The sequence below is a fragment of the Phocoena sinus genome, chromosome 1 (genome assembly GCF_008692025.1).
Source record: "Phocoena sinus isolate mPhoSin1 chromosome 1, mPhoSin1.pri, whole genome shotgun sequence".
Classification (NCBI taxonomy): Eukaryota; Metazoa; Chordata; class Mammalia; order Artiodactyla; family Phocoenidae; genus Phocoena; species Phocoena sinus.
The window spans coordinates 20,809,813-20,825,077 of record NC_045763.1 but is presented as its reverse complement, the minus strand read 5'-3'; the positions used below and the strand labels follow the sequence as shown (position 1 = coordinate 20,825,077).

Below are 15,265 nucleotides of genomic sequence, written 5' to 3'. Positions count from 1 at the left end.
CCCTTCTCTACAGCTGCAACCCCACCTTGAGGCACATTCTCCCACCTGGACTACTGTAGGAGTTTGGTCTCTGACTCCTGCCCTTTGAAAATCCTGAGTGATTTTTACAAAATATAAATCAGATCCTGTCACTCCCCTGATCAAAAGTCTTCAGATGTGTCACCATGGCCTGCAAGGCCCTCAGTGATCAGAGGCCTGACTCCTACCCAGCCTCATCCCACATCCTTCTCCCTCATGTGTGCTGTCCTCTTTGTTCTTCCAAGACCTAAACTTTATAACTTTAGTATCCTTGCCCTTGCTGCTCCCTCTGCAGAGAATAATTCTTTCCCCCCGGATTTTTACCCATCTGGCTATCTCTCATCTCTAATATAATGGCTTAAAAAAGACCTCCTTAGAGAGGCCTTCCTTGACTGCTTTATTCAGCACCTCCTGCTCTCTTCATTACTTTCTAGCATATCACCCTATTTTCTTCATTGCCTTATTACAATCTGAAATTATTGTATATACTTGTTTCTTATTATCTGTCTCCTCAAGTAAAAATACAAGCTCCACGAAGGTAGGGATCTTGTCTGGCCAACCAACTGCGTGACTCTCTTTTTTTTTTTTTTTTTTTTAATCATCTTTATTGGGGTATAATTGCTTTACAATGGTGTGTTAGTCTCTGCTCCACAACAAAATGAATCAGCCATACATATACACATGTTCCCATATGTCTTCCCTCTTGCGTCTCCCTCCCTCCCACTCTCCCCATCCCACCCCTCCAGGCTGTCCCAAAGCCCCGAGCTAATATCCCTGTGCCCTGAGGCTGCTTCCCCCTAGCTATCTACCTTACTACGTTTGTTAGTGTGTATATGTGCGTGACTCTCTTGTGCCTAGTACTAACATAGTGCCTGACTCAGACCAGGTACTCAGTAATAGACATTTATGAAATGAGTGAAACTTGAGGTAATTCCTCCGATAGCCATGTGGGAAAGTATCTGAGAAACCTGAAATTACTAAAAGACTTCTCAGCAGCCAACTTAGAGACAAGAATATCCATACACAAAAGCTCGTGCACCAAGATCCTCTGGGCTTCATGCAAGGCCAGTTTACTCTCACTTTACAGACATAACTCTAACAAGCTTGGTTGCCTGGTTTCCTTGCCTGTAGCTGATTTAAAACTGGAAATAGGAAGAGAAGGGAAGAAGGGATGCTGTCAAAATTAGCCATTGACCATATACAAGAAATCCCAAAGCCAAGTATTTTGGGACAATCTAGCTTAGAGAAAGAGTCCCACCCTTCAAGGCCATCCTGCACAGTGAAGTACTTCAAGAGGGCAGTTACTAACAATATTATCATCAGCAGCATCATTAGAATGTGATTATTCTAATCATCATCATTAGCAAGTGCCTGGTATACAGAAGGTGTTAATGAATTATGCACAAGACCTGTTTCAGAAAGTTTTCTATCAAAATAGGATTAAAAAAAGTTTTAGTTCTTAAAGGGAGACTTGGTCATTTGGAAAAATCTGATATTCATTCCTCTTTGACAGTGGATAATTGAGACTTTGCTGTTTTTCCTTTTACTTGAACTTTACTTCCTTTTTCAAATTCTGAGACTAAGTGATCAAGCACATGACCAAACCTTCATGATCTGATTGACTTATTCCAGGAGTTCTGGACTTGGGATTCATGGAAAGATTTCAGGAGTTATGTGAACCCCCAGAAGTAGTTTATGTGTTAAAGGGATTAATGTAGTTCTATGCAAAATGCCATGTGTTAGAGTGATCTTTGCAATTTTTCTAGGGAGATGGTCTACGGCTTTCGTTAGCTTCTCCAAGGAGTCTGCGATGCCAAGGGGACCGAAAAGCCCTGACTTAGATCATTATTTCCTCCTGGCCATTATCTCTCCAGACTCGAGAAGCATCACCAGCTTTGGGTTTAAAATTCTGTGACCTTGGGACAGTTTCCCCGCCCCTCTGTTGCCATATCTGAAAAACAAGGACGCCAAGCCTGCTGGATTGCTGGAAGGGTTAAATAAGAAAACTTACATGAAAACACCAAAGTGCCTTAATAGACCCTCAATACGTTAGCTGCCACCACCACACACACTGCCATTATTATTAAGAGTCCTAATCAGACGTAGGTGACTCTGCCTCCTAATGAAACCTGTTTCAAGATCTGGTGATCAAAACTGAAAGCAGAACTTCAAGTCTTGGTAGAACACAGTTTCATACAAAGACAGTGCTATTTCATTTTTAATCCCTCTGGAAGCATCTTGGATTTTGTATACTTCCACTTCTACAATCTTTTATTAGGCCAATTCCTTCAGGGAATAATGGCCAATCTCTCTGAGAAGCCTTTCCTGGGTTTCCATAGTAAAGAGATTAAAGATTTATCACTTGAATCCCAGTTCCATCTTTTATTGGTTATGTGTCCTTAGCTAAATAATTTTGATTTACTCATTTGCACAAATGGGGCTAATAATACCTAGCTCACTGGGTTCTTGGGAACACTGAATGAGACAGTGCATATAAACTGTTCGCAGTGCCTGACACATAGCAAATACTCAGTAAGTGGCAGCTCCTCATCATTAACATGATTATCAGCAAGTGCCTGACATCTACAGCCCTGGGTGGCCATCAATGCTAACCTTTTCTTCCATTCCATCCAGCCAGGCCAGCCCTGAACTCTTACCTGAAGCATGCTATGGTTCATCTGGAACTGCAGGATGGCCTCACAGAGGTTCCAAAACGTGTATTCTGGCCACAGAACAGGCTGGAACACCAAGCAGGAGTGGGAGGTCTGGGAAAGGTGGGGAAGGAAGAGAGTATGGTTTAATAACATGTTACTGGAACACATCCCTGGTCAGGCTCCAAAGAAAGAGCAGGCTGATCACACCCAGAGATGAGGCTGGACAGGCATCCTGAGCTGCAGCTGCCGCCAGCCCGGATTCCCTCACCAACAGGGGACGGGTCATCTGAGGCAGTAAAATCACCTGCCTGTAGCAAGGCAGAACTAAAGCGAGACTAGATCAACATTTCCACCAGGATTTTTCTAAGCCAATTTTAGGACTATGAAATAACATCTAGATTATGTTACTGGCTCTTGGCCCTTAGAGGTCATCTGGGAGACACAGTGTCTGATAAAAGTTAGCAATGAACAAATGGTAGCTGCCACTGTTATTTTTAAGTAGCAGAGTATGGGACAATGGTTAAGAGCATGGGCTCTGGGGCCCGACTGCCTGGCTTTGAATTCTGGCTCCACCGTTTACCATCTACTTGACCTCAGGCAAGTTACTTAACTTCTCTGGGCCTCAGTGTCCTCAACTGTAAAACTGGGTAATAAGAATAACTAGTTTTTAAGGTACTGTGACAATTTAACAAGATAACATACATAAAGCAAAGAGCTGGGTGAACCTTTAACAATCATCACTGATATAAGACTCCCTTTTGGAACATTCTTGACAGCCACTGCTTGACACCTTTACTGGTGAGGAATTCAGTGCCTCAAGGGGGATAACTTTAGCTGTCAGATAGCTCATTAAGTTAAACCAATGTCACCTACCAAGGTCTCAGGTCGTTTCTCTGGAACAACTTTATTTCTTCTTCAAAGTGACATTCTTTCAAATATTTGAAGGCTAGCTTAGAACTGCCTGTTATCTGTTCCCAAGGTTGTAATGACTTGTTCACTTGTCTTTTCCAACAAACTGTAAGTTTTAAGATAGTAGGGATTGGGCTTCCCTGGTGGCACAGTGGTTAAGAATCCGCCTGCCAATGCAGGAGACACGGGTTCGGGCCCTGGTCTGGGAAGATCCCACATGCTTCGGAGCAACTAAGCCCGTGCGCCACGACTACCGAGCCTGCGCTCTAGAGTTTTCGAGCCACAGCTACTTAAGCCCACGCGCCTAGAGCCCGTGCTCCGCAACAAGAGAAGCCACCACAATGAGAAGCCCAAGCACTGCAACAAAGAGTATCCCCCGCTCACGGCAACTAGAGAAAGCCCACACACAGCAATGAAGACCCAACGCAGCCATAAATAAGTAAATAAATAAATAAATAAATGATAGTAGGGATTATTTGTAACTTGGTTACTGCCATATTTCCAGCACAAAGGAGGACCTCAATATTTTTTTCCCAAGAGAATAAACTATCACCATTCTTCTCTTTTCCAGACCATTATTCTTCACTCATTCCTTATAGCAGCGGTCCCCAACCTTTCTGGTGCCAGGGACCGGTTTCATGGAAGACAATTTTTCCATGGACAGGGTGGGGTGGGGGGATGGATGGATGGTTCAGGCAGGAGTGCGAGCGATGGGGAGTGGCAGATGAAGCTTTGCTTGCTCGCCCGCTGCTCACCTCCTACTGTGCGGCCCGGTTCCTAACAGGCCACAGGCTGGTAGTGGTCCGCAGCCCAGGGGTTGGGGACCCCTGCCTTATAGGACATGAGCTTCAGACTCCTTGCCATCCAGGCTGGCCTCTTCTGCTAAGTCCTCTAGTTTACCAGTGCAATCTCGTAAAACCCAGTGCCCAGAAGTAAACTCTCTAGACATAATCTGGCCAGCAGAATGGGCCATAAAACCACAAGATGCACATTATACTGCTTTCAATATAGCCAAAGACTAAAGTATCTTCAGTAGCTAAATCTTGTTAGCTCACTCCTAAGACTATGGTCCATTAAAATTTCCAGAACTTTACCATGTGAATTGCTTCCAAGCTGAGTTTCTCCCTTCAGGCTCTCCTTGAACAAGATTTCCCCCAGCCAAGTGCTACCCAGGGGCCAACTTAACAGATAATGGAGATTTTCAAGCAAAGACAAACTTATTTAGATATGGGATTTTAGAGAACTACCTACACTGGGATAACTGAGCTGATAGGCAATGGCAGGCCCTGAAGAAGTCTGCATACAGTTTATATCTCCTGTGGCCTGTGCTTGTGTAGATGCAGCCCTTTATTCTAAAGGCGAGAAATTAGTAAATGCAAGGCGAGGTTCTAGCCCAGAGGTGCTGGGTGACATGGCAGGTTACCAGGGCAGAAGCTTATGCTCAGGGACCTAAGGCAGAAGTCCAGTTCCTTAAAGAGAGGTACAATAAAGCTTTCACCACAGCCGGATAGCCTTGATTCTTCCCCTGGGTACTTTAGACAGCAAGAACTACACAGGCTCACAAAGCCAGGGACAGATGAGGAAGGGATAGCAAAAGTTACCAGGCACAGCCTGGAGACATTTCTCTGGATTTTAGCTGACCCTCCCATCTGTTTTGTGGGTGCAATCACAGTTTTCAGTTTCGACACAAACAGAACAATGGTTGGAAACGACCTACCTGCCAGAGGAGGAAGTCACTGAGCCTCACTTCCCCAGAAGTCCGTATCAAGATGTCAGGATGAGGAGAGTGGTTGGTATAAAGGCACTTATCCAGCAGAGACTCAGAGACATCGCTAAGGTGAGTGGGGAAGAGACAAAGATAAGTCCACATCTCTTTTTGGATTATTCTCATGGTGAACTTCCTTATATAAAGCTTCCCAGTTTATAGAATAACATCAAATACATTAGCCAACACTACCTAGTATGTAGAAGGCCCTCAGCAAATGCTTGATAAATTAATGAATGGTTTCAATCCTCACAACTACATTAGGTACTTCTATCCTCACTTTATAGATAAGGAAACTGAGGCTCAGAGAAGATGAAATGTTTGCCCAAAGCCATTTAGTTGCAGCCTAAAACCAGATGCACCCACCAGAATATGTGTTGTCCTTCACTTAAAACACTTGTTTTTAAAATGGATACACCCTATGATTCTGCAATTTGATGAAATACTATGCAACTGTTTTTTTTTAAAAATAAATTTATTTATTTTTGGCTGCATTGGGTCTTCGTTGCTGCGCATGGGCTTTTCTCTAGTTGCGCTGCACAGGCCTCTCATTGTGGTGGCTTCTCTTGTTGCGGAGCACAGGCTGTAGGCGCGCGGGCTTCAGTAGTTGTGGCACGTGGGCTCAGTAGTTGTGGCTCGCGGGCTCTAGAATGCAGGCTCAGTAGTTGTGGCACACAGGCTTAGTTGTTCCACGGCATGTGGGATCTTCCTGGCCCAGGGCTCGAACCCTTGTCCCCTGTGTTGGCAGGCGGATTCCTAACCACTGCGCCACCAGGGAAGCCCCCTATGCAACTGTTTTTAATAGAGGTAAATCTAAACGCATGGACTTGGAAAGATGTCTAAGATGTAATATTAAATGAAAAAAAGCACATTTCAGAAAAAATACAGTGTGGAAAATACACACACACACTTACTCACACATGTGAATACATGTATATATAAACAAAGAACAAAATCTAGAAAGGCATACACCATTCTATTAATGGTGATTACCTCTGGAAGGTTGGATAAGAAGGAAATACTATCTCTTTTTACTTTATATACTTCTGTTATTGTTTGAATTTATGATAGAGAACATTTTTAAAACCTTAAATTTGGGCTTCCCTGGTGGTGCAGTGGTTGGGAGTCTGCCTGCCGATGCAGGGGACACCGGTTCGCGCCCCAGTCCAGGAAGATCCCACATGCCTCGGAGTGGCTGGGCCCGTGGGCCATGGCCACTGAGCCTGCGCGTCCGGAGCCTGTGCTCCGCAACGGGAGAGGCCACAGCAGTGAGAGGCCCGCGTACCGCAAAACAAACAAAAAAACAAAAAAACTTAAATTTAAGTCATATGGACCGTGAAACACTGCAGAACATCCACTTTACTTAGGATTTGAAAAAACAGCAAAATGATGAGCCCTCTTGTGTTTGATAAGAGCTACTTTCCCAAGCAGACAGACACTCAGAAAGGAGACGGAATGAAGAAGAATGGGGACTGGCAGCACTCATCTTAAGTTAAACTCTCCAGTCCACGGAAAGAGGGTATTTGCAAGACTGGTGTGTGGTGGTTCCAAGAATACTGTTTACCTATCCTGCCAAGTACCCAGAGGCAGGATTCAGAATCTCCAGGTGGTAACAGCTGCATCTTAGGAAGGGTCTAGAAGACAAAATTTCTGTGTGGGAACATTTTTCTGGGAGCATAGTCAAAAAAAAGCAGAGATCTGGGCTGAGTGTTCAGAACAAGGATCTACACTTACTAGCTGTGTGCCTTTGGGTAAGTTACTCCATCTCTCAGTCATCGTTTTGCAAACCACAGAGGGAGCTTTATTTTCTGTACCGTCATATGGTAAATAATATTCACTTATGACTGGGCAATAGGAAGGGCTCTGGTTCAGATTTCCCTGATAATTTCCCTGAGTCTTGTCTTGACAGCATGATCTTAATTCTTTAATTAAGAGTGTGAAACCTGGGAGTTCCCTGGTGGTCTAGTGGTTAGGATTTGGCACTTTCACTGCCATGGCCTGGGTTTAATCCCTGGTCGGGGAATTGAGATCCTATAGGCCACATGGAGCAGCCCCCCCCAAAAAAAAAAAAGTGAAACCCTGTGCAATCAACAATTTCTCAGCTCTCTTATTTTTGAAATGGCATATTTGTCCTATCTACTTATAGGTTATTGTGAGAGTCAAATCAAATGAAATAACAGATTTGAGTGTACCTTGGGAACTATAAAGCACTACATAAATAAGAGGAATAAAGGTTATTTCCAGACCCACTACCTTGCTGTGGGACTTTGGATCCCCACATAACTCCTCTGAATTTCAAATGTGTCTGCATTTTTTTTTTGGCCGCGCCGCGCAGCATCGGAATGACATGCAGATTTCAATTCCCCAACCAGAGATCGAACCCGCAGCCCCTGCAGTGGAAGTGCGGAGTCTTAACCACTGGAGCACCAGGGAAGCCCGTCAATGAAACTTTTTAAACCTTCGTTAACTGGTCTTATAAAATAAGACAAATAATAGTCACTACCTTATACGAAAATTAGATGAGAATATGCATGATAAACTCCTACTAGTCTCATGCCTGCCTCATAAGATCTGATGACTACTGTTTATTTATTTTTAGTGTATATATATATACACACACACACACACACACACATATATTTTTTTTTGGCGGTACACGGGCCTCTCACTGTTGTGGCCTCTCCCGTTGCGGAGCACAGGCTCTGGACGTGCAGGCTCAGCAGCCATGGCTCACAGGCCTAGCCGCTCCACGGCATGTGGGATCTTCCCGGACCGGGGCACGAACCCGTGTCCCCTGCATCAGCAGGCAGACTCTCAACCACTGCGCCACCAGGGAAGCCCCTTTAGTATATTTTTTTGATGTGGACCATTTTTTTTTTAAAGTCTTTATGGAATTTGTTATAATATTGCTTCTGTTTTATGTTTTGGTTTTTTGGCCACGGGGCATGTGGGATTTTAGCTCGTGACTAGGGATCAAACCCACATCCTGTGCATTGGAAGGCGAAATCTTACCCACTGGACAGTCATGGAAGTCCCTGATAACTATTAGTTATTAATTTTTATTTTTATACTGTGTTTTTGTTCGTTTCAACCTTCCTATAAGGCAGTCAGTATGCCATAGTGAAAGAGAACACAAGCTCTGGAGCCAGGTTGGAAATCCTGGTCAACTGTGTGAACTTGGACAAGTTATTTAACCTCACAGCAAGGTTCAATTTATAAAAACAGTATCTACTTCAAAGGGTCTAAGGATTAAATGAAATAATGTACGTGGAATACTTAGCAAGTGCTGGGCACAGAGTAAATGCTTAGTAAACATTAGCAATTATTATTATTTTATTTATTTATTTATTTATTTTGCGGTACTCGGGCCTCTCACTGCTGTGGCCTCTCCCGTTGCGGAGCACAGGCTCTGGACGCGCAGGCTCAGTGGCCATGGCTCACGGGCCCAGCCGCTCCGTGGCATGTGGATCCTCCCGGACCGGGGCACGAACCCACATCCCCTGCATCAGCAGGCAGACTCTCAACCACTGCACCACCATGGAAGCCCGGCAATTATTATTAACACTATTGTTTTAAGAGGAAGACAGAGGCCTACAGATGGTCAAGACCTGCTCAAGAGAGTTTATTAACTATCATTTATGCTAAACCTAATTCCTTCTTTTATAATTTGAGATTCAAAAAACAATCTATTAAAATGACTGGTAGAAAAAAATATATTACCCTGGAAGAAAGGAAAATGAGGAGTTGGATGGTGGTGATGAGAGAATAGAAAAATTCCAGTTATGGGAAGGGTAGAGCCTGACTATAATTAACTCATTGACTCTGTTATAAATATGGATTTGTCTAAAGCTGAATAATGTAAAAACCACTGCCTCAGGCCCTGATCAGTCCAGTCTGAGTTGAACACCAAGCTTCCGGAGCTGATGGGTTGAGACATCAGCCTCCTTACCCTAGTAACCCGCCCAGCCCACGCCATGTCTGCATGACTAACCCACACAGGCAAGTTACTAAACCACGCAGGGCAGAGAAAACGGATATGAGAAAACTAGCTGGGCAAGAAGCAGGGGGTCAGTGGCTACTGCAATGTGGTATCAGTATAAAGCACACTGCACTAGGAGGCAAGATCAGAGTTCTAGTTCCAGGCATGAATGCATATTAAATCTGCTTGCTAAATAGCTTTTTTTCTTTTTAGCATAAACATTTGTCCCTTATTTTTTAAAATATGTTATTTAATTTATACAAAAAATTATATAAAACATGAATCGTAAAGCACTAAGAATAAAATGAACTATGAAATCATTCCCCAAGCCAAGAATCAGAAAATTATCAATACCTTTCATCTACTTATATATCCCTCATCTACTTATATCTCATCTTCCTGCCCAGCCCCCATACTGCCAACTTAACCAGTATCTTAATGTTTCTCCCCCAATGGCTAATTTTCAATCCACATATTAATTGACCTCTCTACAGCATTTAACACTGTTGCTCCCACCAATGCACACCCGCCACCCCACCTGCGCTAACAAACACCCTCTTTTCTTGGCTTCTGTAATACTGGCAGCCCTTTTGTTTCTACCTTTCTGGTTGTTGATTCTCTTTTTTCCTTAAGGCTTATTTTCCTCTACCCAGCCAGTAAAACTTATGAGTTTCTCAAAACTCCATCCTAGGCCCTCTCTTCTCACAACTCCATCCTAGGCCCTCTCTTCTCACTCTAGACTCTCCTTAGATTCCTCATGCTCTCTCTTTGCTTCAGTTACCAGACTGCTATCTCTAGTCCCCACTTCTCTCTACTGTCAACCTGATATCTGTGTTCAACATCTATAATATATCCCAAACCAAACTCCTGACTTTCTTCCTCAAACTGCAGCCTCTCAGGGTTCTCAGCACAGCAAAGGGCACCACTGTCCACTGTTTTATAAGTCAAAAACCCTGGAGTCACCCATAACACATCCTTATCCCAGAGTCAATCCATCAAGTCCTCTCGATTTTTTTTCTCTCTCACTAATATTTTTTCTTTTTTGAATTTTATTTTTTTAATACAGCAGGTTCTTCTTAGTTATCTATTTTATACATATTAGTGTATATATGTCAATCCCAATCTCCCAATTCATCCCACCACCACCCCGCAAGTCCTCTCTATTTGATCTGCTTCATAGCTCTTAATGCAGTCTGTTTGGTCTATTCCACCATCACCACCATAATCCAAGCTCCCTTCCAAGTACTCTCTACTTGAATTATTCCAACAGTATTTGTGCAACCAAAAAGCTCCTCATAATACTGCTTCTTTCCCCAGTTACTGCTTATCCTCTCACCCCCTTCTTATGTCATTTATCATTTCCTTTGGGGAGCCTTCCCTACCAGGTTCATTCCTCTTATTATAAATTCTTGTTGAACCATGCATCAATGCCTTTATCATGCTTATCATCATTATAAATTTATGCTAATTTGTATAATATTGATAATGTTAATTTCATTCTCACTGAGAAACTTCTTCATTTTTAATTTAGTTTCCCAGGAAAATCGAATTATACCCAAGAAGGGAGTCAGAAAACCTCCTGGGTCCCACAATCCCATATATAATAAAGGTAAGGACAAAAGCTCTGGAATCAGACAGTTTTTGATAGAAGTCCCAGCTCTGGCACTTACTAGCAGAATGACCTTGGGACAGTCATTTCAATGTGAGCTCAGTTTTCTCATCTATAAAATGGAGAAAAGACTCAAATCTCTTAAACATGAGAATATTAACTTAATCAAATAAACACAGCATAACACATTGCCTGGCTTGTTTTTTGCTACTATTATTTTACTACTGCTGTTGTTAGTTTACTAATATTATTACCAAAGGTTACACTAATAATAACAGGGGAGGGACTGAGCAGATAGATGGCTTCTAAAGTCTCTTCCAGCTCTAATAATTCTACCGTGTTGCTAATGATGAACAACTTTCTTTTTGAAAAATACCTGGATCTTGCATGAAACTGTAACATGAGAGGCCTAAAGGCCAATACCCCCAACAAGCTGCATTCCTGAAAAATCATTCTTAGAAAAACTCTGCCAAAGGGCCAGCAGGGCATCATGTTTTATTGAATGCCGCAGTGTTGCTACAAGCCATGCCATTTTTTCTGGAGCTTCTTGGTTTGTGGTGAACACAGAAACTCTGAAGCAGGCTATAAGAAGTCATTCCAAAGCTCTAAGTGCAGGGACCACCCCTCTCAAATCTTTCCACATACATTCCCGATTTGACTTCTGGCTCAAGTACATGACTTAGGAGGGATTTTATGGTTCGGTGTATGCCTGTTTTCCCTATCATGCTGAACAACTGCAATACCTGGGATCCAGCAGGCCTTGCTCCACTCCCCAGGCCATCTCTCTCACAGCATTGCTGATCTCATGACGGGATGTGTAAGCAAAACAGACGTTCAGGAAACACCTGAGAAGGGAAGAACAGAATAATTTACCAAAGGGGGACAGGGACTAAGGAGTGGAGTCACTTATTACAGAGCACCCCTTCTGTGGTAGAACAAACACACACCAAATGTTAACCATGGATACCTCTGAAAAGCGAGATTATTAATTTTTTGAGTTTTCCAAGTTTTCTTGGGAAAAAAACATATTAGTTTTGTAGTAAGAAAAATACTAACTGACCCTTATTATTCTCCTAATCTTCTTCCCTTCTGCTAACCCCCAGCTTTCAGAGGATGTGAATTCACTGTGATATTAGAACAAGCAAAGAATAGGAAGGAAGTCTGATGTGAAACAAATCCACTGCCAAATATGCATTATATTCCAAAGCCACACATAATGAAGTCTGGATTATTAAAGTGTTCCCCTCTGCATCTACATGCCCTTCCAAGGTCATCCCCTCTATTGGTTAAAGCAGTGGGACAGAAAGAGAATTTCTTGAAGGATCTGTCTTCAGAGACAGGGATAAGGCCTGCTACATTCCCACCCCATTCCCTGTCAATTAAACACACACACACACATATATATATATAAAAATACATATGTACATGGGGGGCAAGGCACATGAAGGAGGAAGATAAGAAACTGTATGTGTGAGTATACACACATAAAACAAGGTGCTGCAGAACCACCTCTGGTCTGCCCTGCAGATGGAGGAAGAAGTCTCAAGCATCCAAAACCAACTCCTCATTACCTCTTGTACCAAATGCAGACCAACGAAGGGCCAGGACGTCTCCCTAAAGTTAGCAGGGGGTCATAGATTAATACAGGTCCCTAAGGGGAAATCTGAAAACTTACTTGTTGTAGTTCTTGGTGGCCTGCACAGCCTGTGCAATCAGCTCCTGGAGATCCAAGGGCAACAAATGCAGATCACCCAGGACCCGGATACATACCCCATGCTTCTGCAGTTTCTCCCTGATCAGGGGGGAAAGGAGGCAGGTTTGGGAGGTGGGACAGAGCACCTGCTGAGCTGGAGAAAGCAAAGTGCTTAGCTGATACTCAATTACCAGTTTTTGAGTGCCTTCCTGTGTGTCAGGCACTGATCTACAAGTATTATTTCACTGAATGCCCTCAACAACTCTGAAGGAAGTTTACTACATTTCCTGTTCTACAGCGGGAAACTGAGGCTCAGATAGAATAGTTAGATAGGGATTGCCCAAGGTCATACAGCCATCAGGTGTTGTGTCGGGACCGAATCCCAGGTTTGCCTGATTTGAGAACCCAAACCTCTTTACTACACATTACACCGCCTTGTGTGTCCTTGTCGACAAGTTGCATTTCACATGTTCTGTGCTGTTTGTCCCATTTTGATGGGTGAATAAACTCCTCAACAGCAGGAGTTGTATTATTGGTTACTTCTGTAACATCTAACATTAATTATATGTTTACTAAGTGCCAGACATTGGTCTAAGTGTTTTACATGCATTCCATCCTTACGTCAACCTTTGAGGCAGACATCATTATCATTCCCCTTTTACAGACGAAGAAACTGAGGCACAGGGAGGTTAAGTAATTTGTTCAAGATCAGACATATATATATGGAGGCAGTGTAATGTTGTGATTAAAAAGACAGGCTCTGGAACCAAACTCCCTAAGTTCGATTTCTGGCTTTCTACTCACCAGCTGTCTGATCTTGAACAAATTACTTTGTTCAAATGTTGCTTTGAATAAGAACACCTAGATTCAGGAATTCCACGGTTCCTCCGTGGTTCTACTGCAGGGGACACGGGTTTCATCCCTGGTCGGGGAACTAAGATTTTGCATGCTGTGTGGTGTAGCCAAAAAAAAAAAGAATACCTAGATTCAAGCCCTAGTGCCTAGTGCCACCGATTACTATCTGACCTTGCATAACCACCCCTGTCATACTGTGAAAGTGCTTATTCTCAGACATCAGGCACATGACCTGACTAAGGAGGTGTAAAAGCCCTGGCAAGGAGCCAGGAGATCTGGGCTCCCAGCCTGGCTCTGCCACTAGCTAGCTGCGTGACCAGGGGCAAACCTTTCTCTTCTCTTCACCAGGATTAGTTTCCCAACTGATGAAACTGAACTAGGCCAGTGGTTTTCCAAACTTCTTTTAGCAAAACAAGTCTTTCTTCAAATCAAACCTTAAACAGAAGCCCAACATATAAAATAGATAAATGCAAACAAGCACTGTATACCCCATTCCCTCTGGGTCCTTGCGTGCCCACTCCTCACAACTACGGGTTTCTGTGGCACATTGCTGGAAAACCACCACTAAGGTTTCTTCTTGCTCTGTCTAGGACTTCATAACCTAAGACCATCTTCTCTACTCGTAACTGATTAGAACAATCTCAGGAGCACCTCTACTGCCATGCATTTTGATCTTTCAAGAAGTGTTAAGACTGCTTCTTGTCTCTACAGCAGACAACAGCTCAGCTCTAGAGTCAGAAAGACCCTGTGTGTTTTGGCTCTGCCTGATAGCTGTGTGACCCAGGATACACCCCTAAACTTCTCTGGTTTTTACTTTCTTCCTCTCTACAAATGGGATAATAATATCTTTCTCACAGGATAATATGAATTTTAAATGAGAGTACATGTTAGGCTCAGGGCCTGACACATAGTATAAACACTTAAAAAAGGTAAGATTAGTGTGAAGTACAGAAGAATTTGAAGAATTTGAACACCTGGAATGTGTCCCCATTACCTCTGTCCCCAGCCCCTTGGGTGTGAATTCTGAGCCACAAGGGAAGGAGTAATGTCTGTGGCCCAGAGACTAATATGGATAGAGAGAAGGCTGGCTATGCTCCCCACACCCTGACCCACACAGGGATGGAAATACCTGTCCCAGGCCCAGCTCCACTAGAGCTCTAAGCTCTCTGTTCTCTCATCTTCCTGGTCCTGGTGTGGGGAGGAGCTGGGCAGAGAATGGTTGTAATGAACACTTTGGGGCAGTCCTGGCTGAAGAGGGTTCCACGCTGTGAAACAAATAATCTCCACCAAATTTCCATTTTGCCCCATTCTGGCTTTGCTCCCTAAGTTAAGCTTAAACTTAGTGATAGCAAGAACAGTACTGACTCATCCCCATAAAGGGCTTTTATGCATCATCCTATCCCGTCCAAGGGTATATGCAGGGAAGTACAGTAACTTTTTAGGGATGACTGCACAGCAGAAAATGGCTTTTTCAAAGTCTCTCTCACTCTACTTCCCTGGTCCCAGTTCACTGGTCCTGGAGTAGAAATATGAACTAAGGTGGACCAATTAAGGGTTTTAATTCATTCTGAGCAGCTCTCTTGAAGAAGACAAAGTCAGCCTGTGGAGCAAAGGAAATAAATGTCCGAGGAGGCTCTACCTAATCGATTTCAATCCCTGGCTTCGGTTTTGCCTGAGGTTGGCTATCCGTATCCTTGAATTCTGTGAAATACCTCTATATCCTCAAATAAATGTCCAAGAAAGAAAGAAGAAAGGAAGAAAGGAAGGAAGGGAAGGAAGGGAA

At 43.3% G+C, this 15,265-nt stretch overlaps 1 protein-coding gene across 9 annotated transcripts in view; it reads right to left on the bottom strand.

Annotated features, from left to right (window-relative positions):
* The window catches only part of DHDDS (dehydrodolichyl diphosphate synthase subunit), a 33,480-nt gene that overhangs the window by 12,396 nt on the left and 5,819 nt on the right, over window positions 1–15,265 (bottom strand). For all 9 annotated transcript variants that reach the window (XR_004349386.1, XR_004349377.1, XR_004349381.1 and 6 more), the window contains exons 5-8: window positions 12,610–12,726; window positions 11,678–11,779; window positions 5,299–5,413; window positions 2,676–2,783 (exon numbers count right to left, since the gene is read on the bottom strand). Coding sequence is in view for 1 of the 9 variants with exons in the window: in XM_032628498.1 (XP_032484389.1) it covers window positions 2,676–2,783; window positions 5,299–5,413; window positions 11,678–11,779; window positions 12,610–12,726 (442 nt within the window). In the remaining 8 variants the exon portion in view is untranslated. The remainder of the gene's footprint in view (window positions 1–2,675; window positions 2,784–5,298; window positions 5,414–11,677; window positions 11,780–12,609; window positions 12,727–15,265) is intronic.